Source organism: Dendrobates tinctorius, unplaced genomic scaffold, assembly GCF_039654945.1.
Source record: "Dendrobates tinctorius isolate UK_male_01 unplaced genomic scaffold, ASM3965494v1 ptg000214l, whole genome shotgun sequence".
Lineage (NCBI taxonomy): Eukaryota > Metazoa > Chordata > Amphibia > Anura > Dendrobatidae > Dendrobates > Dendrobates tinctorius.
In genome coordinates, this window is record NW_027361881.1 from 5918940 (window position 1) to 5945155 (window position 26216).

The 26216-nt window shown below is 58.8% G+C and overlaps 1 protein-coding gene across 2 annotated transcripts in view; it reads right to left on the reverse strand.

Annotated features, from left to right (window-relative positions):
* Positions 1–26216, reverse strand: part of KCTD19 (potassium channel tetramerization domain containing 19) — a 66570-nt gene that overhangs the window by 30894 nt on the left and 9460 nt on the right. For both annotated transcript variants that reach the window (XM_073554976.1, XM_073554977.1), the window contains exons 2-4: positions 3495–3782; positions 306–459; positions 23–214 (exon numbers count right to left, since the gene is read on the reverse strand). In XM_073554976.1, the coding sequence (XP_073411077.1) occupies positions 23–214; positions 306–459; positions 3495–3782 (634 nt within the window). The remainder of the gene's footprint in view (positions 1–22; positions 215–305; positions 460–3494; positions 3783–26216) is intronic.

Sequence of the window (26216 nt, forward strand, 5' to 3'; positions counted from 1 at the left end):
CACTCCCCCTCATATTTCTGACCTATGAATCGGACGTCCTGACAGCCACATTCTATTAAAGCAAAAGTCTCCGAGAACCAAAGTAAGTTGTCATCCGTGACCAGTTCGGGATACGTCTCCAGAAGGTCAATGGGAAGGAACCAGTAAGGAACGTCTTCCTGCACATCCAGAAAAGGCTTGTCAAAAAGGCCGAGAGGAGCTTTGTCTCGATCGCCTGAAAGACAGAACGTAGGATCGGGCGGTAACATGGAGCGGAGAGTGACAGATCATCCTAGAAGCCCCCTCGTGAGAGGACCCCTCATCACCTAAGGATGGAGAACTTTTCACAGACAGCTCAGACAGGCGGCTGCTGAATTTACGAGTCTTCCGGTAGCTGGTGGACACCTTCTCAGGGCCAGACGTGCCTGGGGGTATCTGATGGAGCAGGTTGGGGGCCTCTTCTTTACACTTTTCTAGGGCCTGTTAATGGCAAAGCAAAAAAAAACAAATGACAGGTACTAATGAAGAAAGACGGATTCACGAGAAGACCATAAAAATACACGGAAGAGTCATCTGGGGGCGCTCCCGGTACGCGGAAGGGTCATCTGAGGGGGGGGGACGCTCCCGGTGCACGGAAGGGTCATCTATCTGAGGGGCGCTCCCGGTACGCGGAAGGATCATCTGAGTGCTCCCGGTACGCGGAAGGGTCATCTGGGGGGGTGCTCCCGGAACACAGAAGGGTCATCTGGGGGGGCGCTCCCGGTACACAGAAGGGTCATCTGGGTGCGCTCCCGGTACACAGAAGGGTCATCAGAGGGGGGGGGGGACGCTCCCGGTGCACGGAAGGGTCATCTATCTGAGGGGCGCTACCGGTACGCGGAAGGATCATCTGAGTGCTCCCGGTACGCGGAAGGGTCATCTGGGGGGGCTCTCCCGGAACACAGAAGGGTCATCTGGGGAGCGCTCCCGGAACACGGAAGGGTCATCTGGGGAGCGCTCCCGGTACACGGAAGGGTCATCTGGGGAGCGCTCTCGGTACACGGAAGGGTCATCTGGGGAGCGCTCCCGGTACACGGAAGGGTCATCTGGGGGGGTGCTCCCGGTACACGGAAGGGTCATCTGGGGGGGGGCGCTCCCGGTACACGGAAGGGTCATCTGGGGGGGCGCTCCCGGTACACGGAAGGGTCATCTGGGGGGGGCGCTCCCGGTACACGGAAGGGTCATCTGGGGAGCGCTCCCGGTACACGGAAGGGTCATCTGGGGGGGCGCTCCCGGTACACGGAAGGGTCATCTGGGGGGGGCGCTCCCGGTACACAGAAGGGTCATCTGGGTGCGCTCCCGGTACACAGAAGGGTCATCAGAGGGGGGGGGGGGACGCTCCCGGTGCACGGAAGGGTCATCTATCTGAGGGGCGCTACCGGTACGCGGAAGGATCATCTGAGTGCTCCCGGTACGCGGAAGGGTCATCTGGGGGGGCGCTCCCGGAACACAGAAGGGTCATCTGGGGAGCGCTCCCGGAACACGGAAGGGTCATCTGGGGAGCGCTCCCGGTACACGGAAGGGTCATCTGGGGAGCGCTCCCGGTACACGGAAGGGTCATCTGGGGAGCGCTCTCGGTACACGGAAGGGTCATCTGGGGAGCGCTCCCGGTACACGGAAGGGTCATCTGGGGGGGTGCTCCCGGTACACGGAAGGGTCATCTGGGGGGGGCGCTCCCGGTACACGGAAGGGTCATCTGGGGGGGGCGCTCCCGGTACACGGAAGGGTCATCTGGGGGGGCGCTCCCGGTACACGGAAGGGTCATCTGGGGGGGGCGCTCCCGGTACACGGAAGGGTCATCTGGGGAGCGCTCCCGGTACACGGAAGGGTCATCTGGGGGGGCGCTCCCGGTACACGGAAGGGTCATCTGGGGGGGCGCTCCCGGTACACGGAAGGGTCATCTGGGGAGCGCTCCCGGTACACGGAAGGGTCATCTGGGGGGGTGCTCCCGGTACACGGAAGGGTCATCTGGGGGGGCGCTCCCGGTACACGGAAGGGTCATCTGGGGGGGGCGCTCCCGGTACACGGAAGGGTCATCTGGGGAGCGCTCCCGGTACACGGAAGGGTCATCTGGGGGGGCGCTCCCGGTACACGGAAGGGTCATCTGGGGGGGCGCTCCCGGTACACGGAAGGGTCATCTGGGGGGGGCGCTCCCGGTACACGGAAGGGTCATCTGGGGAGCGCTCCCGGTACACGGAAGGATCATCTGGGGAGCGCTCCCGGTACACGGAAGGATCATCTGGGGAGCGCTCCCGGTACACGGAAGGGTCATCTTGGGAGCGCTCCCGGTACACGGAAGGATCATCCGTGTATTATCTTGTGCCCTGAGCAGGGGGTAAAGTTTCAGACAACGAAAGCAATCAAGACAATAAAACCGAAGTCTACACGGGGGCCACATGAGAGGTGGGTGGAAACATGAATGCATATGTCCTCCACAGAATAACATCACTTCATGGTGCCGAGACCCTCATAGATGACAGAAATAGGGGGCAGCAGGTGCCTCTTCCATCATGCTCAGTTCACCTCAGAGACACAAGCACAGACCCACATACTTTCTACCTGTCTGAACACTGCTCTACCAGCTGGCTGTAGCCAACACAAGGAGCACAACACTTAACTCCTAAAGAACCGTGAGATTTTCTGTTTATCACTTTGTTTCCGTCAAAATGGCCACGTGAGGGCTTGTTTTTTGCAGGACATCATGCAATTTACCATATAGTGTACTCAAAAACAGGGGAAAAAAATTCCAAGTGCAGTGAAATAGCAAATAAAAAAAGTGCAGTTACACAATTGTTTTTTTGAGGTTTTATATAACATTCACTATATGGTAAAAACTGACCTTGAAATACGATTCTCCATGTCAGTACAAATACACAGACACCCGCTGTGCACTAGTGAAAAAGATCAAAAGTTTCTTAAAAAAAACATATAAAATATATATTATATATATATTTTTTTTTTTTTTTTGCTGGTGTCGCCATTTTCCGAGACTCGTAGCACCTCCATTTTCGGGGCTTATTTTTGCGACCTGAGCTGAAGTTTTTAATGAAACCATTTTCGGGTAGATGCAATGCTTTTATCACCCCTAATCGCTGCAATTCTGACAGTTCCTATATTTTTTTAATTATGCCATTTACTAATCGGATTAATTTAATTTACATTTTTATAAACCAGACATTTATGAACACAGTGATACCAAATGTGCGGGGTTTTTTTTTCATTCTCTCTTTTTATCACTTTTTACTGGATTTAATAGTCCCCTTAGGGCACTTGATGCTGATGAAATCAGTCTCCTATGAGCGCCAGTACGAGCCAGAGTACAGGAGTACCATCATGACAAGCACAGGGGTCTTCAGCAGACCGCTGGAAGTCATAGGAAACCATCGGCGCCCCACAATCATGTCATAGACGCGTAGAATGGGGCGCCCCAAGAGATTGTGGATTTTGTGTCGTTCCCTATAAGACATCAGACAGACCTCTATCATCGGCTGCAGGCAGAGCGCTCGGGTCTGTTCACACAGGACATCCAGCTCGGACATACAGGATGCAGAGAGCTGCGAGGTGACAAGGAAAAGATGGACCAGTCTGAACACAGACCCGTCCCGATCCAGGAAAACCCGTCTGTCGTCAGTCAGTGGGAAACGGGAGAAGTCTCGCCACAGAACGGAGTCGCCAGAACGAGCGAGCGCCGCAGCAGGAAGGGAGAAGGCCCAGCCGCCAACATTCAGGTGGAGAAGGTCCGAGGGGCTCAGCTCCGAGTCGGCCTGTAAGAAATAAATACATTTTTAGAGGGCCCCCCGTCACCACCAGCCGCCTCCCGATCTCCACACACAATGTCACCACCAGCCGCCTCTCAGTCCTCACACACACGACGTCACCACCAGCAACCTCTCATTACTCACACACACGACGTCACCACCAGCCGCCTCTCATTACTCACACACACGACGTCACCACCAGCCGCCTCTCAGTCCTCACACACACGACGTCACCACCAGCCGCCTCTCAGTCCTCACACACACACGACGTCACCACCAGCCTCCTCTCAGTCCTCTCACACACGACGTCACCACCAGCCGCCTCTCAGTCCTCACACACACGACGTCACCACCAGCCGCCTCTCAGTCCACACACACATGACGTCACCACCAGCCGCCTCTCAGTCCTCTCACACACATGACGTCACCACCAGCCTCCTCTCAGTCCTCTCACACATGACGTCACCACCAGCCTCCTCTCAGTCCTCTCACACACACGACGTCACCACCAGCCTCCTCTCAGTCCTCACACACACATGACGTCCCCACCAGCCGCCTCTCAGTCCTCACACACACATGACGTCACGACCAGCCTCCTCTCAGTCCTCTCACACACATGACGTCACCACCAGCCGCCTCTCAGTCCTCTCACACATGATGTCACCACCAGCCTCCTCTCAGTCCTCACACACATGACGTCACCACCAGCCTCCTCTCAGTCCTCACACACATGACGTCACCACCAGCCGCCTCTCAGTCCTCACACACATGACGTCACCACCAGCCGCCTCTCAGTCCTCACACACATGACGTCACCACCAGCCGCCTCTCAGTCCTCACACACATGACGTCACCACCAGCCGCCTCTCAGTCCTCTCACACACATGACGTCACCACCAGCCGCCTCTCAGTCCTCACACATGACGTCACCACCAGCCTCCTCTCAGTCCTCACACACATGACGTCAACACCAGCCGCCTCAGTCCTCACACACACGACGTCACCACCAGCCTCCTCTCAGTCCTCACACACACGACGTCACCATCAGCCGCCTCTCAGTCCTCTCACATGACGTCACCACCAGCCTCCTCTCAGTCCTCACACACATGACGTCACCACCAGCCTCCTCTCAGTCCTCTCACACATGACGTCACCACCAGCCTCCTCTCAGTCCTCTCACACATGACGTCACCACCAGCCTCCTCTCAGTCCTCACACACACATGACGTCACCACCAGCCTCCTCTCAGTCCTCACACACATGACGTCACCACCAGCCTCCTCTCAGTCCTCACACACGATGTCACCACCAGCCTCCTCTCAGTCCTCACACACACATGACGTCACCACCAGCCGCCTCTCAGTCCTCACACACATGACGTCACCACCAGCCGCCTCTCAGTCCTCTCACACACATGACGTCACCACCAGCCTCCTCTCAGTCCTCACACACATGACGTCACCACCAGCCGCCTCAGTCCTCACACACACATGACGTCACCACCAGCCTCCTCTCAGTCCTCTCACACACATGACGTCACCACCAGCCGCCTCTCAGTCCTCACACACATGACGTCACCACCAGCCTCCTCTCAGTCCTCTCACACACACATGACGTCACCACCAGCCGCCTCAGTCCTCACACACACATGACGTCACCACCAGCCGCCTCTCAGTCCTCACACACATGACGTCACCACCAGCCTCCTCTCACACACATGACGTCACCACCAGCCTCCTCTCAGTCCTCACACACATGACGTCACCAACAGCCGCCTCTCAGTCCTCTCACACATGACGTCACCACCAGCCGCCTCTCAGTCCTCTCACACACACATGACGTCACCACCAGCCTCCTCTCAGTCCTCACACACACATGACGTCACCACCAGCCTCCTCTCAGTCCTCTCACACACATGACGTCACCACCAGCCGCCTCTCAGTCCTCACACACATGACGTCACCACCAGCCTCCTCTCAGTCCTCTCACACACATGACGTCACCACCAGCCGCCTCTCAGTCCTCACACACATGACGTCACCATCAGCCGCCTCTCAGTCCTCTCACACACACACATGACGTCACCACCAGCCTCCTCTCAGTCTTCTCACACACATGACGTCACCACCAGCCGCCTCTCAGTCCTCACACACGACGTCACCACCAGCCTCCTCTCAGTCCTCTCACACACATGACGTCACCACCAGCCGCCTCTCAGTCCTCTCACACATGACGTCACCACCAGCCGCCTCTCAGTCCTCACACACGACGTCACCACCAGCCGCCTCTCAGTCCTCACACACATGACGTCATCACCAGCCTCCTCTCAGTCCTCTCACACATGACGTCACCACCAGCCTCCTCTCAGTCCTCTCACACATGACGTCACCACCACCCGCCTCTCAGTCCTCTCACACACACATGACGTCACCACCAGCCGCCTCTCAGTCCTCTCACACATGACGTCACCACCAGCCGCCTCTCAATCCTCACACACACACATGACGTCCCCACCAGCCGCCTCTCAGTCCTCACACACACATGACGTCACCACCAGCCTCCTCTCAGTCCTCTCACACACATGACGTCACCACCAGCCGCCTCTCAGTCCTCTCACACGACGTCACCACCAGCCTCCTCTCAGTCCTCACACACACACATGACGTCACCACCAGCCGCCTCTCAGTCCTCTCACACACGACGTCACCACCAGCCGCCTCTCAGTCCTCACACACATGACGTCACCACCAGCCTCCTCTCAGTCCTCACACACACGACGTCACCACCAGCCGCCTCTCAGTCCTCACACACACACGACGTCACCACCAGCCGCCTCTCAGTCCTCACACACACACACGACGTCACCACCAGCGTCCTCTCAGTCCTCACACACACACACATGACGTCACCACCAGCCTCCTCTCAGTCCTCACACACATGACGTCACCACCAGCCGCCTCTCAGTCCTCACACACACACACATGACGTCACCACCAGCCGCCTCTCAGTCCTCTCACACACGACGTCACCACCAGCCGCCTCTCAGTCCTCACACACATGACGTCACCACCAGCCTCCTCTCAGTCCTCACACACACATGACGTCACCACCAGCCGCCTCTCAGTCCTCACACACACACATGACGTCACCACCAGCCGCCTCTCAGTCCTCACACACACACATGACGTCACCACCAGCCTCCTCTCAGTCCTCACACACATGACGTCACCACCAGCCTCCTCTCAGTCCTCACACACACACACGACGTCACCACCAGCCGCCTCTCAGTCCTCACACACACATGACGTCATCACCAGCCGCCTCTCAGTCCTCACACACGACGTCACCACCAGCCGCCTCTCAGTCCTCTCACACACATGACGTCACCACCAGCCTCCTCTCAGTCCTCACACACATGACGTCACCACCAGCCGCCTCTCAGTCCTCACACACACACACATGACGTCATCACCAGCCTCCTCTCAGTCCTCTCACACACACATGACGTCACCACCAGCCTCCTCTCAGTCCTCACACACACACATGACGTCACCACCAGCCGCCTCTCAGTCCTTTCACACACACATGACGTCACCACCAGCCGCCTCTCAGTCCTCACACACACATGACGTCACCACCAGCCTCCTCTCAGTCCTCACACACACATGACGTCACCACCAGCCTCCTCTCAGTCCTCTCACACACACATGACGTCACCACCAGCCGCCTCTCAATCCTCACACACACACACATGACGTCCCCACCAGCCGCCTCTCAGTCCTCACACACATGACGTCACGACCAGCCTCCTCTCAGTCCTCTCACACACATGACGTCACCACCAGCCGCCTCTCAGTCCTCTCACACATGATGTCACCACCAGCCTCCTCTCAGTCCTCACACACACACACGACGTCACCACCAGCAGCCTCTCAGTCCTCTCACACACGACGTCACCACCAGCCGCCTCTCAGTCCTCACACACATGACGTCACCACCAGCTTCCTCTCAGTCCTCACACACACATGACGTCACCACCAGCCGCCTCTCAGTCCTCACACACACATGACGTCACCACCAGCCGCCTCTCAGTCCTCACACACACACATGACGTCACCACCAGCCTCCTCTCAGTCCTCACACACATGACGTCACCACCAGCCGCCTCTCAGTCCTCACACACACACATGACGTCACCACCAGCCGCCTCTCAGTCCTCTCACACACATGACGTCACCACCAGCCTCCTCTCAGTCCTCACACACATGACGTCACCACCAGCCGCCTCTCAGTCCTCACACACACACATGACGTCACCACCAGCCTCCTCTCAGTCCTCACACATGACGTCACCACCAGCCTCCTCTCAGTCCTCACACACATGACGTCACCACCAGCCTCCTCTCAGTCCTCACACACATGACGTCACCACCAGCCTCCTCTCAGTCCTCTCACACACACGACGTCACCACCAGCCTACTCTCAGTCCTCACACACACATGACGTCACCACCAGCCGCCTCTCAGTCCTCTCACACACACATGACGTCACCACCAGCCGCCTCTCAGTCCTCACACACACATGACGTCACCACCAGCCTCCTCTCAGTCCTCACACACACATGACGTCACCACCAGCCTCCTCTCAGTCCTCTCACACACACGACGTCACCACCAGCCGCTTCTCAATCCTCACACACACACATGACGTCACCACCAGCCTCCTCTCAGTCCTCACACACACACACGACGTCACCACCAGCCGCCTCTCAGTCGTCTCACACACAACGTCACCACCAGCCGCCTCTCAGTCCTCACACACATGACGTCACCACCAGCCTCCTCTCAGTCCTCACACACACATGACGTCACCACCAGCCGCCTCTCAGTCCTCACACACACGACGTCACCACCAGCCGCCTCTCAGTCCTCACACACACACACATGACGTCACCACCAGCCTCCTCTCAGTCCTCACACACATGACGTCACCACCAGCCGCCTCTCAGTCCTCACACACACACATGACGTCACCACCAGCCGCCTCTCAGTCCTCTCACACACACGTCACCACCAGCCGCCTCTCAGTCCTCACACACGACGTCACCACCAGCCGCCTCTCAGTCCTCACACACACATGACGTCACCACTAGCCGCCTCTCAGTCCTCACACACACACATGACGTCACCACCAGCCGCCTCTCAGTCCTCACACACACATGACGTCACCACCAGCCTCCTCTCAGTCCTCACACACACATGACGTCACCACCAGCCTCCTCTCAGTCCTCACACACACACGACGTCACCACCAGCCGCCTCTCAGTCCTCACACACACATGACGTCACCACCAGCCGCCTCAGTCCTCACACACACACACATGACGTCACCACCAGCCGCCTCTCAGTCCTCACACACACATGACGTCACCACCAGCCGCCTCTCAGTCCTCACACACACATGACGTCACCACCAGCCGCCTCTCAGTCCTCTCACACATGACGTCACCACCAACCGCCTCTCAGTCCTCACACACATGACGTCACCACCAGCCGCCTCTCAGTCCTCACACACACACATGACGTCACCACCAGCCTCCTCTCAGTCCTCACACACACACACATGACGTCACCACCAGCCGCCTCTCAGTCCTCACACACACATGACGTCACCACCAGCCTCCTCTCAGTCCTCACACACACACGACGTCACCACCAGCCGCCTCTCAGTCCTCACACACATATGACGTCACCACCAGCCGCCTCTCAGTCCTCTCACACATGACGTCACCACCAGCCGCCTCTCAGTCCTCACACACATGACGTCACCACCAGCCGCCTCTCAGTCCTCACACACACACACATGATGTCACCACCAGCCTCCTCTCACACATGACTTCACCACCAGCCGCCTCTCAGTCCTCACACACACACATGACGTCACCACCAGCCTCCTCTCAGTCCTCACACACACACATGACGTCACCACCAGCCGCCTCTCAGTCCTCACACACACATGACGTCACCACCAGCCTCCTCTCAGTCCTCACACACACATGACGTCACCACCAGCCGCCTCTCAGTCCTCTCACACATGACGTCACCACCAGCCGCCTCTCAGTCCTCACACACATGACGTCACCACCAGCCGCCTCTCAGTCCTTACACACACACATGACGTCACCACCAGCCTCCTCTCAGTCCTCACACACACACACATGACGTCACCACCAGCCGCCTCTCAGTCCTCTCACACACATGACGTCACCACCAGCCGCCTCTCAGTCCTCACACACACACATGACGTCACCACCAGCCTCCTCTCAGTCCTCACACACACACATGACGTCACCACCAGCCTCCTCTCAGTCCTCACACACATGACGTCACCACCAGCCGCCTCAGTCCTCACACACACACACATGACGTCACCAGCAGCCGCCTCTCAGTCCTCACACACACGACGTCACCACCAGCCTCCTCTCAGTCCTCACACACACACACGACGTCACCACCAGCCTCCTCTCAGTCCTCACACACGACGTCACCACCAGCCGCCTCTCAGTCCTCTCACACACATGACGTCACCACCAGCCGCCTCTCAGTCCTCACACACACACATGACGTCACCACCAGCCTCCTCTCAGTCCTCACACACACACATGACGTCACCACCAGCCTCCTCTCAGTCCTCACACACATGACGTCACCACCAGCCGCCTCAGTCCTCACACACACACACATGACGTCACCAGCAGCCGCCTCTCAGTCCTCACACACACGACGTCACCACCAGCCTCCTCTCAGTCCTCACACACACACACGACGTCACCACCAGCCTCCTCTCAGTCCTCACACACGACGTCACCACCAGCCGCCTCTCACACACATGACGTCACCAGCCGCCTCTCAGTCCTCTCACACATGACGTCACAACCAGCCGCCTCTCAGTCCTCACACACACGACGTCACCACCAGCCTCCTCTCAGTCCTCTCACACATGACGTCACCACCAGCCTCCTCTCAGTCCTCTCACACATGACGTCACCACCAGCCCTCTCACACACATGACGTCACCACCAGCCGCCTCTCAGTCCTCTCACACATGACGTCACCACCAGCCGCCTCTCAGTCCTCTCACACATGACGTCACCACCAGCCGCCTCTCAGTCCTCACACACACATGACGTCACCACCAGCCGCCTCTCAGTCCTCTCACACATGACGTCACCACCAGCCTCCTCTCAGTCCTCTCACACATGACGTCACCACCAGCCGCTTCAGTCCTCACACACACACATGACGTCACCACCAGCCTCCTCTCAGTCCTCTCACACATGACGTCACCACCAGCCTCCTCTCAGTCCTCTCACACATGACATCACCACCAGCCTCCTCTCAGTCCTCTCACACATGACGTCACCACCAGCCGCCTCTCAGTCCTCTCACACATGACGTCACCACCAGCTGCCTCAGTCCTCACACACACACACGACGTCACCACCAGCCTCCTCTCAGTCCTCACACACACATGACGTCACCACCAGCCTCCTCTCAGTCCTCTCACACATGACGTCACCACCAGCCGCCTCTCAGTCCTCTCACACATGACGTCACCACCAGCCGCCTCAGTCCTCACACACACACATGACGTCACCACCAGCCGCCTCTCAGTCCTCACACACATGACGTCACCACCAGCCGTCTCTCAGTCCTCACACACACACATGACGTCACCACCAGCCTCCTCTCAGTCCTCACACACACACATGACGTCACCACCAGCCGCCTCTCAGTCCTCTCACACACATGACGTCACCACCAGCCGCCTCTCAGTCCTCACACACACACATGACGTCACCACCAGCATCCTCTCAGTCCTCACACACACACATGACGTCACCACCAGCCTCCTCTCAGTCCTCACACACACACACAACGTCACCACCAGCCTCCTCTCAGTCCTCACACACATGACGTCACCACCAGCCGCCTCAGTCCTCACACACACATGACGTCACCAGCAGCCGCCTCTCAGTCCTCACACACACACATGACGTCACCACCAGCCTCCTCTCAGTCCTCACACACACACACGACGTCACCACCAGCCTCCTCTCAGTCCTCACACACATGACGTCACCACCAGCCGCCTCAGTCCTCACACACACACACATGACGTCACCAGCAGCCGCCTCTCAGTCCTCACACACACACGACGTCACCACCAGCCTCCTCTCAGTCCTCACACACACACACACGACGTCACCACCAGCCTCCTCTCAGTCCTCACACACGACGTCACCACCAGCCGCCTCTCACACACATGACGTCACCACCAGCCGCCTCTCAGTCCTCTCACACATGACGTCACCACCAGCCGCCTCTCAGTCCTCACACACACGACGTCACCACCAGCCTCCTCTCAGTCCTCTCACACATGACGTCACCACCAGCCTCCTCTCAGTCCTCTCACACATGACGTCACCACCAGCCGCCTCTCACACACATGACGTCACCACCAGCCGCCTCTCAGTCCTCTCACACATGACGTCACCACCAGCCGCCTCTCAGTCCTCTCACACATGACGTCACCACCAGCCGCCTCTCAGTCCTCACACACACATGACGTCACCACCAGCCGCCTCTCAGTCCTCTCACACATGACATCACCACCAGCCTCCTCTCAGTCCTCTCACACATGACGTCACCACCAGCCTCCTCTCAGTCCTCTCACACATGACGTCACCACCAGCCGCCTCAGTCCTCACACACACACATGACGTCACCACCAGCCTCCTCTCAGTCCTCTCACACATGACGTCACCACCAGCCTCCTCTCAGTCATCTCACACATGACGTCACCACCAGCCTCCTCTCAGTCCTCTCACACATGACGTCACCACCAGCCGCCTCTCAGTCCTCTCACACATGACGTCACCACCAGCCGCCTCAGTCCTCACACACACACACACGACGTCACCACCAGCCTCCTCTCAGTCCTCACACACACACATGACGTCACCACCAGCTGCCTCTCAGTCCTCACACACACACATGACGTCACCACCAGCCGCCTCTCAGTCCTCTCACACACATGACGTCACCACCAGCCTCCTCTCAGTCCTCATACACATGACGTCACCACCAGCCTCCTCTCAGTCCTCTCACACATGACGTCACCACCAGCCTCCTCTCAGTCCTCTCACACATGACGTCACCACCAGCCGCCTCAGTCCTCACACACATGACGTCACCACCAGCCGCCTCAGTCCTCACACACACACACACACGACGTCACCACCAGCCTCCCCTCAGTCCTCACACACACACGACGTCACCACCAGCCGCCTCTCAGTCCTCACACACACATGACGTCACCACCAGCCTCCTCTCAGTCCTCACACACACACGACGTCACCACCAGCCGCCTCTCAGTCCTCACACACACACATGACGTCACCACCAGCCGCCTCTCAGTCCTCACACACACACATGACGTCACCACCAGTCGCCTCTCAGTCCTCTCACACACATGACGTCACCACCAGCCTCCTCTCAGTCCTCACACACATGACGTCACCACCAGCCTCCTCTCAGTCCTCTCACACATGACGTCACCACCAGCCTCCTCTCAGTCCTCTCACACATGACGTCACCACCAGCCGCCTCAGTCCTCACACACATGACGTCACCACCAGCCGCCTCAGTCCTCACACACACACACACGACGTCACCACCAGCCTCCTCTCAGTCCTCACACACACACATGACGTCACCACCAGCCGCCTCTCAGTCCTCTCACACACATGACGTCACCACCAGCCTCCTCTCAGTCCTCACACACACGACGTCACCACCAGCCTCCTCTCAGTCCTCTCACACATGACGTCAACACCAGCCTCCTCTCAGTCCTCTCACACATGACGTCACCACCAGCCGCCTCTCACACACATGACGTCACCACCAGCCGCCTCTCAGTCCTCTCACACATGACGTCACCACCAGCCGCCTCTCAGTCCTCTCACACATGACGTCACCACCAGCCGCCTCTCAGTCCTCTCACACATGACATCACCACCAGCCTCCTCTCAGTCCTCTCACACATGACGTCACCACCAGCCTCCTCTCAGTCCTCTCACACATGACGTCACCTCCAGCCGCCTCAGTCCTCACACACACACATGACGTCACCACCAGCCTCCTCTCAGTCCTCTCACACATGACGTCACCACCAGCCTCCTCTCAGTCCTCTCACACATGACGTCACCACCAGCCTCCTCTCAGTCCTCTCACACATGACGTCACCACCAGCCGCCTCTCAGTCCTCTCACACATGACGTCACCACCAGCCGCCTCAGTCCTCACACACACACACAACGACGTCACCACCAGCCTCCTCTCAGTCCTCACACACACACATGACGTCACCACCAGCCGCCTCTCAGTCCTCACACACACATGACGTCACCACCAGCCGCCTCTCAGTCCTCTCACACACATGACGTCACCACCAGCCTCCTCTCAGTCCTCACACACATGACGTCACCACCAGCCTCCTCTCAGTCCTCTCACACATGACGTCACCACCATCCGCCTCAGTCCTCACACACATGACGTCACCACCAGCCGCCTCAGTCCTCACACACACACACACGACGTCACCACCAGCCTCCTCTCAGTCCTCACACACACACATGACGTCACCACCAGCCGCCTCTCAGTCCTCACACACACACGACGTCACCACCAGCCGCCTCTCAGTCCTCACACACATGACGTCACCACCAGCCGCCTCTCAGTCCTCACACACATGACGTCACCACCAGCCGCCTCTCAGTCCTCACACACATGACGTCACCACCAGCCGCCTCTCAGTCCTCACACACATGACGTCACCACCAGCCGCCTCTCAGTCCTCTCACACATGACGTCACCACCAGCCGCCTCTCAGTCCTCACACACATGACGTCACCACCAGCCGCCTCTCAGTCCTCTCACACATGACATCACCACCAGCCTCCTCTCAGTCCTCTCACACATGACGTCACCACCAGCCTCCTCTCAGTCCTCTCACACATGACGTCACCACCAGCCGCCTCAGTCCTCACACACACATGACGTCACCACCAGCCTCCTCTCAGTCCTCTCACACATGACGTCACCACCAGCCTCCTCTCAGTCCTCTCACACATGACGTCACCACCAGCCTCCTCTCAGTCCTCTCACACATGACGTCACCACCAGCCGCCTCTCAGTCCTCTCACACATGACGTCACCACCAGCCGCCTCAGTCCTCACACACACACACACGACGTCACCACCAGCTTCCTCTCAGTCCTCACACACACACATGACGTCACCACCAGCCGCCTCTCAGTCCTCACACACACACACATGACGTCACCACCAGCCGCCTCTCAGTCCTCTCACACACATGACGTCACCACCAGCCTCCTCTCAGTCCTCACACACATGACGTCACCACCAGCCTCCTCTCAGTCCTCTCACACATGACGTCACCACCAGCCTCCTCTCAGTCCTCTCACACATGACGTCACCACCAGCCGCCTCAGTCCTCACACACATGATGTCACCACCAGCCGCCTCAGTCCTCACACACACACACACGACGTCACCACCAGCCTCCTCTCAGTCCTCACACACACACATGACGTCAGCACCAGCCGCCTCTCAGTCCTCACACACATGACGTCACCACCAGCCGCCTCTCAGTCCTCACACACATGACGTCACCACCAGCCGCCTCTCAGTCCTCACACACATGACGTCACCACCAGCCGCCTCTCAGTCCTCACACACATGACGTCACCACCAGCCGCCTCTCAGTCCTCACACACATGACGTCACCATCAGCCGCCTCTCAGTCCTCACACACATGACGTCACCACCAGCCGCCTCTCAGTCCTCACACACACACGACGTCACCACCAGCCGCCTCTCAGTCCTCACACACATGACGTCACCACCAGCCTCCTCAGTCCTCACACACGACGTCACCACCAGCCGCCTCTCAGTCCTCTCACACACATGACGTCACCACCAGCCGCCTCTCAGTCCTCACACACACACGACGTCACCACCAGCCGCCTCTCAGTCCTCACACACATGACGTCACCACCAGCCTCCTCTCAGTCCTCTCACACATGACGTCACCACCAGCCGCCTCTCAGTCCTCACACACACACGACGTCACCACCAGCCGCCTCTCAATCCTCACACACACACGTCACCACCAGCCGCCTCTCAGTCCTCACACACACATGACGTCACCACCAGCCGCCTCTCAGTCCTCACACACACATGACGTCACCACCAGCCTCCTCTCAGTCCTCACACACATGACGTCACCACCAGCCGCCTCTCAGTCCTCTCACACACATGACGTCACCACCAGCCGCCTCTCAGTCCTCACACACATGACGTCACCACCAGCCGCCTCTCAGTCCTCACACACACGCGACGTCACCACCAGCCGCCTCTCAGTCCTCACACACACACGACGTCACCACCAGCCGCCTCTCAGTCCTCACACAGACATGACGTCACCACCAGCCGCCTCTCACACATGACGTCACCACCAGCAGCCTCTCAGTCCTCTCACACACATGACGTCACCACAAGCCTCCTCTCAGTCCTCACACACACACGTCACCACCAGCCTCCTCTCAGTCCTCTCACACACACATGACGTCACCACCAGCCTCGTCTAAGTCCTCACACACACGACGTCACCACCAGCCGCCTCTCAGTCCTCTCACACACGACGTCACCACCAGCCTCCTCTCACACATGACGTCCCGACCAGCCGCCTCTCAGTCCTCTCACACACATGACGTCACCACCAGCCGCCTCTCAGTCCTCACACACATGACGTCACCACCAGCCGCCTCTCAGTCCTCTCACACACACATGACGTCACCACCAGCCTACTCTCACACATGACGTCACCACCAGCCGCCTCTCAGTCCTCACACACACACGACGTCACCACCAGCCGCCTCTCAGTCCTCTCACACATGACGTCACCACCAGCCTCCTCTCAGTCCTCTCACACACATGACGTCACCACCAGCCTCCTCTCACACATGACGTCACCACCAGCCGCCTCTCAGTCCTCTCACACACATGACGTCACCACCAGCCTCCTCTCACACATGACGTCACCACCAGCCTCCTCTCACACATGACGTCACCACCAGCCGCCTCTCAGTCCTCTCACACACATGACGTCACCACCAGCCTCCTCTCACACATGACGTCACCACCAGCCTCCTTTCACACATGACGTCACCACCAGCCGCCTCTCAGTCCTCACACACATGACGTAACCACCAGCCGCCTCTCAGTCCTCTCACACACATGACGTCACCACCAGCCTCCTCTCACACATGACGTCACCACCAGCCTCCTCTCAGTCCTCACACACATGACGTCACCACCAGCCGCCTCTCAGTCCTCACACACATGACGTCACCACCAGCCTCCTCTCAGTCCTCTCACACATGACGTCACCACCAGCCTCCTCTCAGTCCTCTCACACACACATGACGTCACCACCAGCCGCCTCTCAGTCCTCACACACACGACGTCACCACCAGCCGCCTCTCAGTCCTCACACACACATGACGTCACCACCAGCCTCCTCTCAGTCCTCTCACACACATGACGTCACCACCAGCCGCCTCAGTCCTCACACACACGACGTCACCACCAGCCTCCTCTCAGTCCTCTCACACATGACGTCACCACCAGCCTCCTCTCAGTCCTCAGACACATGACGTCACCACCAGCCGCCTCTCAGTCCTCTCACACACATGACGTCACCACCAGCCGCTTCTCAGTCCTCACACACATGACGTCACCACCAGCCGCCTCTCAGTCCTCACACACATGACGTCACCACCAGCCGCCTCTCAGTCCTCACACACACACGATGTCACCACCAGCCGCCTCTCAGTCCTCACACACATGACGTCACCACCAGCCTCCTCAGTCCTCACACACATGACGTCACCACCAGCCGCCTCTCAGTCCTCACACACACATGACGTCACCACCAGCCGCCTCTCAGTCCTCACACACACATGACGTCACCACCAGCCTCCTCTCAGTCCTCTCACACACATGACGTCACCACCGGCCGCTTCTCAGTCCTCACACACATGACGTCACCACCAGCCGCCTCTCAGTCCTCTCACACACATGACGTCACCACCAGCCGCCTCAGTCCTCACACACACATGACGTCACCACCAGCCTCCTCTCAGTCCTCTCACACACATGACGTCACCACCAGCCGCCTCTCAGTCCTCACACACACATGACGTCACCACCAGCCTCCTCTCAGTCCTCTCACACACATGACGTCACCACCGGCCGCTTCTCAGTCCTCACACACATGACGTCACCACCGGCCGCCTCTCAGTCCTCTCACACACATGACGTCACCACCAGCCGCCTCAGTCCTCACACACATGACGTCACCACCAGCCGCCTCAGTCCTCACACACATGACGTCACCACCAGCCTCCTCTCAGTCCTCTCACACATGACGTCACCACCAGCCTCCTCTCAGTCCTCACACACATGACGTCACCACCAGCCGCCTCTCAGTCCTCTCACACACAAGACGTCACCACCAGCCGCCTCAGTCCTCACACACACACATGACGTCACCACCAGCCGCTTCTCAGTCCTCACACACATGACGTCACCACCAGCCGCTTCTCAGTCCTCACACACATGACGTCACCACCAGCCGCCTCTCAGTCCTCACACACATGACGTCACCACCAGCCGCCTCTCAGTCCTCACACACACACGACGTCACCACCAGCCGCCTCTCAGTCCTCACACACATGACGTCACCACCAGCCTCCTCAGTCCTCACACACATGACGTCACCACCAGCCTCCTCTCAGTCCTCACACACACACGTCACCACCAGCCGCCTCTCAGTCCTCACACACACATGACGTCACCACCAGCCGCCTCTCAGTCCTCACACACACACACATGACGTCACCACCAGCCTCCTCTCAGTCCTCACACACATGACGTCACCACCAGCCGCCTCTCAGTCCTCTCACACACATGACGTCACCACCAGCCTCCTCTCACACATGACGTCACCACCAGCCTCCTCTCACACATGACGTCACCACCAGCCGCCTCTCAGTCCTCTCACACACATGACGTCACCACCAGCCTCCTCTCACACATGACGTCACCACCAGCCTCCTTTCACACATGACGTCACCACCAGCCGCCTCTCAGTCCTCACACACATGACGTAACCACCAGCCGCCTCTCAGTCCTCTCACACACATGACGTCACCACCAGCCTCCTCTCACACATGACGTCACCACCAGCCTCCTCTCAGTCCTCACACACATGACGTCACCACCAGCCGCCTCTCAGTCCTCACACACATGACGTCACCACCAGCCTCCTCTCAGTCCTCTCACACATGACGTCACCACCAGCCTCCTCTCAGTCCTCTCACACACACATGACGTCACCACCAGCCGCCTCTCAGTCCTCACACACACGACGTCACCACCAGCCGCCTCTCAGTCCTCACACACACATGACGTCACCACCAGCCTCCTCTCAGTCCTCTCACACACATGACGTCACCACCAGCCGCCTCAGTCCTCACACACACGACGTCACCACCAGCCTCCTCTCAGTCCTCTCACACATGACGTCACCACCAGCCTCCTCTCAGTCCTCAGACACATGACGTCACCACCAGCCGCCTCTCAGTCCTCTCACACACATGACGTCACCACCAGCCGCTTCTCAGTCCTCACACACATGACGTCACCACCAGCCGCCTCTCAGTCCTCACACACATGACGTCACCACCAGCCGCCTCTCAGTCCTCACACACACACGACGTCACCACCAGCCGCCTCTCAGTCCTCACACACATGACGTCACCACCAGCCTCCTCAGTCCTCACACACATGACGTCACCACCAGCCGCCTCTCAGTCCTCACACACACATGACGTCACCACCAGCCGCCTCTCAGTCCTCACACACACATGACGTCACCACCAGCCTCCTCTCAGTCCTCTCACACACATGACGTCACCACCGGCCGCTTCTCAGTCCTCACACACATGACGTCACCACCAGCCGCCTCTCAGTCCTCTCACACACATGACGTCACCACCAGCCGCCTCAGTCCTCACACACACATGACGTCACCACCAGCCTCCTCTCAGTCCTCTCACACACATGACGTCACCACCAGCCGCCTCTCAGTCCTCACACACACATGACGTCACCACCAGCCTCCTCTCAGTCCTCTCACACACATGACGTCACCACCAGCCGCCTCAGTCCTCACACACACACATGACGTCACCACCAGCCGCTTCTCAGTCCTCACACACATGACGTCACCACCAGCCGCCTCTCAGTCCTCACACACATGACGTCACCACCAGCCGCCTCTCAGTCCTCACACACACACGACGTCACCACCAGCCGCCTCTCAGTCCTCACACACATGACGTCACCACCAGCCTCCTCAGTCCTCACACACATGACGTCACCACCAGCCTCCTCTCAGTCCTCACACACACACGTCACCACCAGCCGCCTCTCAGTCCTCACACACACATGACGTCACCACCAGCCGCCTCTCAGTCCTCACACACACACACATGACGTCACCACCATCCGCCTCTCAGTCCTCACACACATGACGTCACCACCAGCCGCCTCTCAGTCCTCTCACACACATGACGTCACCACCATCCGCCTCTCAGTCCTCACACACATGACGTCACCACCAGCCGCCTCTCAGTCCTCTCACACACACATGACGTCACCACCAGCCTCCTCTCAGTCCTCACACACACACGACGTCACCACCAGCCTCCTCTCAGTCCTCTCACACACACGACGTCACCACCAGCCTCCTCTCAGTCCTCACACACACACGACGTCACCACCAGCCGCCTCTCAGTCCTCTCACACACGTCACCACCAGCCTCCTCTCACACATGACGTCACCACCAGCCGCCTCTCAGTCCTCTCACACACATGACGTCACCACCAGCCGCCTCTCAGTCCTCACACACATGACGTCACCACCAGCCGCCTCTCAGTCCTTTCACACACACATGTCGTCACCACCAGCCTCCTCTCACACATGACGTCACCACCAGCCGCCTCTCAGTCCTCTCACACACATGACGTCACCACCAGCCTCCTCTCACACATGACGTCACCACCAGCCGCCTCTCAGTCCTCACACACACACGTCACCACCAGCCGCCTCTCAGTCCTCACACACACGACGTCACCACCAGCCTCCTCTCAGTCCTCTCACACATGACGTCACCACCAGCCGCCTCTCAAGTCCTCACACACATGACGTCACCACCAGCCTCCTCTCAGTCCTCTCACACATGACGTCACCACCAGCCTCCTCTCAGTCCTCTCACACACATGACGTCACCACCAGCCTCCTCTCACACATGACGTCACCACCAGCCGCCTCTCAGTCCTCTCACACACATGACGTCACCACCAGCCTCCTCTCACACATGACGTCACCACCAGCCGCCTCTCAGTCCTCACACACACACGACGTCACCACCAGCCGCCTCTCAGTCCTCACACACACGACGTCACCACCAGCCTCCTCTCAGTCCTCTCACACATGACGTCACCACCAGCCGCCTCTCAAGTCCTCACACACATGACGTCACCACCAGCCTCCTCTCAGTCCTCTCACACATGACGTCACCACCAGCCTCCTCTCAGTCCTCTCACACACATGACGTCACCACCAGCCTCCTCTCACACATGACGTCACCACCAGCCGCCTCTCAGTCCTCTCACACACATGACGTCACCACCAGCCTCCTCTCACACATGACGTCACCACCAGCCGCCTCTCAGTCCTCTCACACACATGACGTCACCACCAGCCGCCTCTCAGTCCTTACACACATGACGTCACCACCAGCCGCCTCAGTCCTCTCACACACATGACGTCACCACCAGCCTCCTCTCACACATGACGTCACCACCAGCCGCCTCTCAGTCCTCACACACACACGACGTCACCACCAGCCGCCTCTCAGTCATCACACACATGACGTCACCACCAGCCGCCTCTCAGTCCTCACACACATGACGTCACCACCAGCCTCCTCTCAGTCCTCTCACACATGACGTCACCACCAGCCTCCTCTCAGTCCTCAGACACATGACGTCACCACCAGCCGCCTCTCAGTCCTCTCACACACATGACGTCACCACCAGCCGCTTCTCAGTCCTCACACACATGACGTCACCACCAGCCGCCTCTCAGTCCTCACACACATGACGTCACCACCAGCCGCCTCTCAGTCCTCACACACACACGACGTCACCACCAGCCGCCTCTCAGTCCTCACACACATGACGTCACCACCAGCCTCCTCAGTCCTCACACACATGACGTCACCACCAGCCGCCTCTCAGTCCTCACACACACATGACGTCACCACCAGCCGCCTCTCAGTCCTCACACACACATGACGTCACCACCAGCCTCCTCTCAGTCCTCTCACACACATGACGTCACCACCGGCCGCTTCTCAGTCCTCACACACATGACGTCACCACCAGCCGCCTCTCAGTCCTCTCACACACATGACGTCACCACCAGCCGCCTCAGTCCTCACACACACATGACGTCACCACCAGCCTCCTCTCAGTCCTCTCACACACATGACGTCACCACCAGCCGCCTCAGTCCTCACACACATGACGTCACCACCAGCCGCCTCAGTCCTCACACACATGACGTCACCACCAGCCTCCTCTCAGTCCTCTCACACATGACGTCACCACCAGCCTCCTCTCAGTCCTCACACACATGACGTCACCACCAGCCGCCTCTCAGTCCTCTCACACACAAGACGTCACCACCAGCCGCCTCAGTCCTCACACACACACATGACGTCACCACCAGCCGCTTCTCAGTCCTCACACACATGACGTCACCACCAGCCGCCTCTCAGTCCTCACACACATGACGTCACCACCAGCCGCCTCTCAGTCCTCACACACACACGACGTCACCACCAGCCGCCTCTCAGTCCTCACACACATGACGTCACCACCAGCCTCCTCAGTCCTCACACACATGACGTCACCACCAGCCTCCTCTCAGTCCTCACACACACACGTCACCACCAGCCGCCTCTCAGTCCTCACACACACATGACGTCACCACCAGCCGCCTCTCAGTCCTCACACACACACACATGACGTCACCACCAGCCTCCTCTCAGTCCTCACACACATGACGTCACCACCAGCCGCCTCTCAGTCCTCTCACACTCATGACGTCACCACCATCCGCCTCTCAGTCCTCACACACATGACGTCACCACCAGCCGCCTCTCAGTCCTCTCACACACACATGACGTCACCACCAGCCTCCTCTCAGTCCTCACACACACACGACGTCACCACCAGCCTCCTCTCAGTCCTCTCACACACACGACGTCACCACCAGCCTCCTCTCAGTCCTCACACACACACGACGTCACCACCAGCCGCCTCTCAGTCCTCTCACACACGTCACCACCAGCCTCCTCTCACACATGACGTCACCACCAGCCGCCTCTCAGTCCTCTCACACACATGACGTCACCACCAGCCGCCTCTCAGTCCTCACACACATGACGTCACCACCAGCCGCCTCTCAGTCCTTTCACACACACATGACGTCACCACCAGCCTCCTCTCACACATGACGTCACCACCAGCCGCCTCTCAGTCCTCTCACACACATGACGTCACCACCAGCCTCCTCTCACACATGACGTCACCACCAGCCGCCTCTCAGTCCTCACACACACACACGTCACCACCAGCCGCCTCTCAGTCCTCACACACACGACGTCACCACCAGCCTCCTCTCAGTCCTCTCACACATGACGTCACCACCAGCCGCCTCTCAAGTCCTCACACACATGACGTCACCACCAGCCTCCTCTCAGTCCTCTCACACATGACGTCACCACCAGCCTCCTCTCAGTCCTCTCACACACATGACGTCACCACCAGCCTCCTCTCACACATGACGTCACCACCAGCCGCCTCTCAGTCCTCTCACACACATGACGTCACCACCAGCCTCCTCTCACACATGACGTCACCACCAGCCGCCTCTCAGTCCTCACACACACACGACGTCACCACCAGCCGCCTCTCAGTCCTCACACACACGACGTCACCACCAGCCTCCTCTCAGTCCTCTCACACATGACGTCACCACCAGCCGCCTCTCAAGTCCTCACACACATGACGTCACCACCAGCCTCCTCTCAGTCCTCTCACACATGACGTCACCACCAGCCTCCTCTCAGTCCTCTCACACACATGACGTCACCACCAGCCTCCTCTCACACATGACGTCACCACCAGCCGCCTCTCAGTCCTCTCACACACATGACGTCACCACCAGCCTCCTCTCACACATGACGTCACCACCAGCCGCCTCTCAGTCCTCTCACACACATGACGTCACCACCAGCCGCCTCTCAGTCCTCACACACATGACGTCACCACCAGCCGCCTCTCAGTCCTCTCACACACATGACGTCACCACCAGCCTCCTCTCACACATGACGTCACCACCAGCCGCCTCTCAGTCCTCACACACACACGACGTCACCACCAGCCGCCTCTCAGTCATCACACACATGACGTCACCACCAGCCGCCTCTCAGTCCTCACACACATGACGTCACCACCAGCCGCCTCTCAGTCCTCTCACACACATGACGTCACCACCAGCCTCCTCTCACACATGACGTCACCACCAGCCGCCTCTCAGTCCTCACACACACACGACGTCACCACCAGCCGCCTCTCAGTCCTCACACACATGACGTCACCACCAGCCGCCTCTCAGTCCTCACACACGACGTCACCACCAGCCTCCTCTCAGTCCTCACACTCATGACGTCACCACCAGCCTCCTCTCAGTCCTCTCACACATGACGTCACCACCAGCCTCCTCTCAGTCCTCTCACACATGACGTCACCACCAGCCGCCTCTCAGTCCTCACACACATGACGTCACCACCAGCCTCCTCAGTCCTCTCACACATGACGTCACCACCAGCCTCCTCTCAGTCCTCACACACATGACGTCACCACCAGCCGCCTCAGTCCTCACACACACATGACGTCACCACCAGCCGCCTCTCAGTCCTCTCACATATGACGTCACCACCAGCCGCCTCTCAGTCCTCACACACATGACGTCACCACCAGCCTCCTCTCAGTCCTCACACACACATGACGTCACCACCAGCCGCCTCAGTCCTCACACACATGACGTCACCACCAGCCGCCTCTCAGTCCTCATACACACGACGTCACCACCAGCCTCCTCTCAGTCTTCTCACACACATGACGTCACCACCAGCTGCTTCTCAGTCCTCACACACATGACGTCACCACCAGCCGCCTCTCAGTCCTCTCACACACATGACGTCACCACCAGCCGCCTCAGTCCTCACACACACATGACGTCACCACCAGCCTCCTCTCAGTCCTCTCACACACATGACGTCACCACCAGCCGCCTCTCAGTTCTCACACAAATGACGTCACCACCAGCCGCCTCAGTCCTCACACACATGACGTTACCACCAGCCGCCTCAGTCCTCACACACATGACGTCACCACCAGCCTCCTCTCAGTCCTCTCACACATGACGTCACCACCAGCCTCCTCTCAGTCCTCACACACATGACGTCACCACCAGCCGCCTCTCAGTCCTCTCACACACATGACGTCACCACCAGCCGCCTCAGTCCTCACACACACGACGTCACCACCAGCCTCCTCTCAGTCCTCTCACACACATGACGTCACCACCAGCCGCCTCAGTCCTCACACACATGACGACACCACCAGCCTCCTCTCAGTCCTCTCACACATGACGTCACCACCAGCCTCCTCTCAGTCCTCTCACACATGACGTCACCACCAGCCTCCTCTTAGTCCTCACACACATGACGTCACCACCAGCCGCCTCTCAGTCCTCTCACACATGACGTCACCACCAGCCTCCTCTCAGTCCTCACACACATGACGTCACCACCAGCCTCCTCTCAGTCCTCTCACACATGACGTCACCACCAGCCGCCTCTCAGTCCTCACACACATGACGTCACCACCAGCCGCCTCTCAGTCCTCTCACACACATGACGTCACCACCAGCCGCCTCTCAGTCCTCTCACACACATGACGTCACCACCAGCCGCCTCTCAGTCCTCACACATGACGTCACCACCAGCCTCCTCTCAGTCCTCACACACGACGTCAACACCAGCCGCCTCAGTCCTCACACACACGACGTCACCACCAGCCTCCTCTCAGT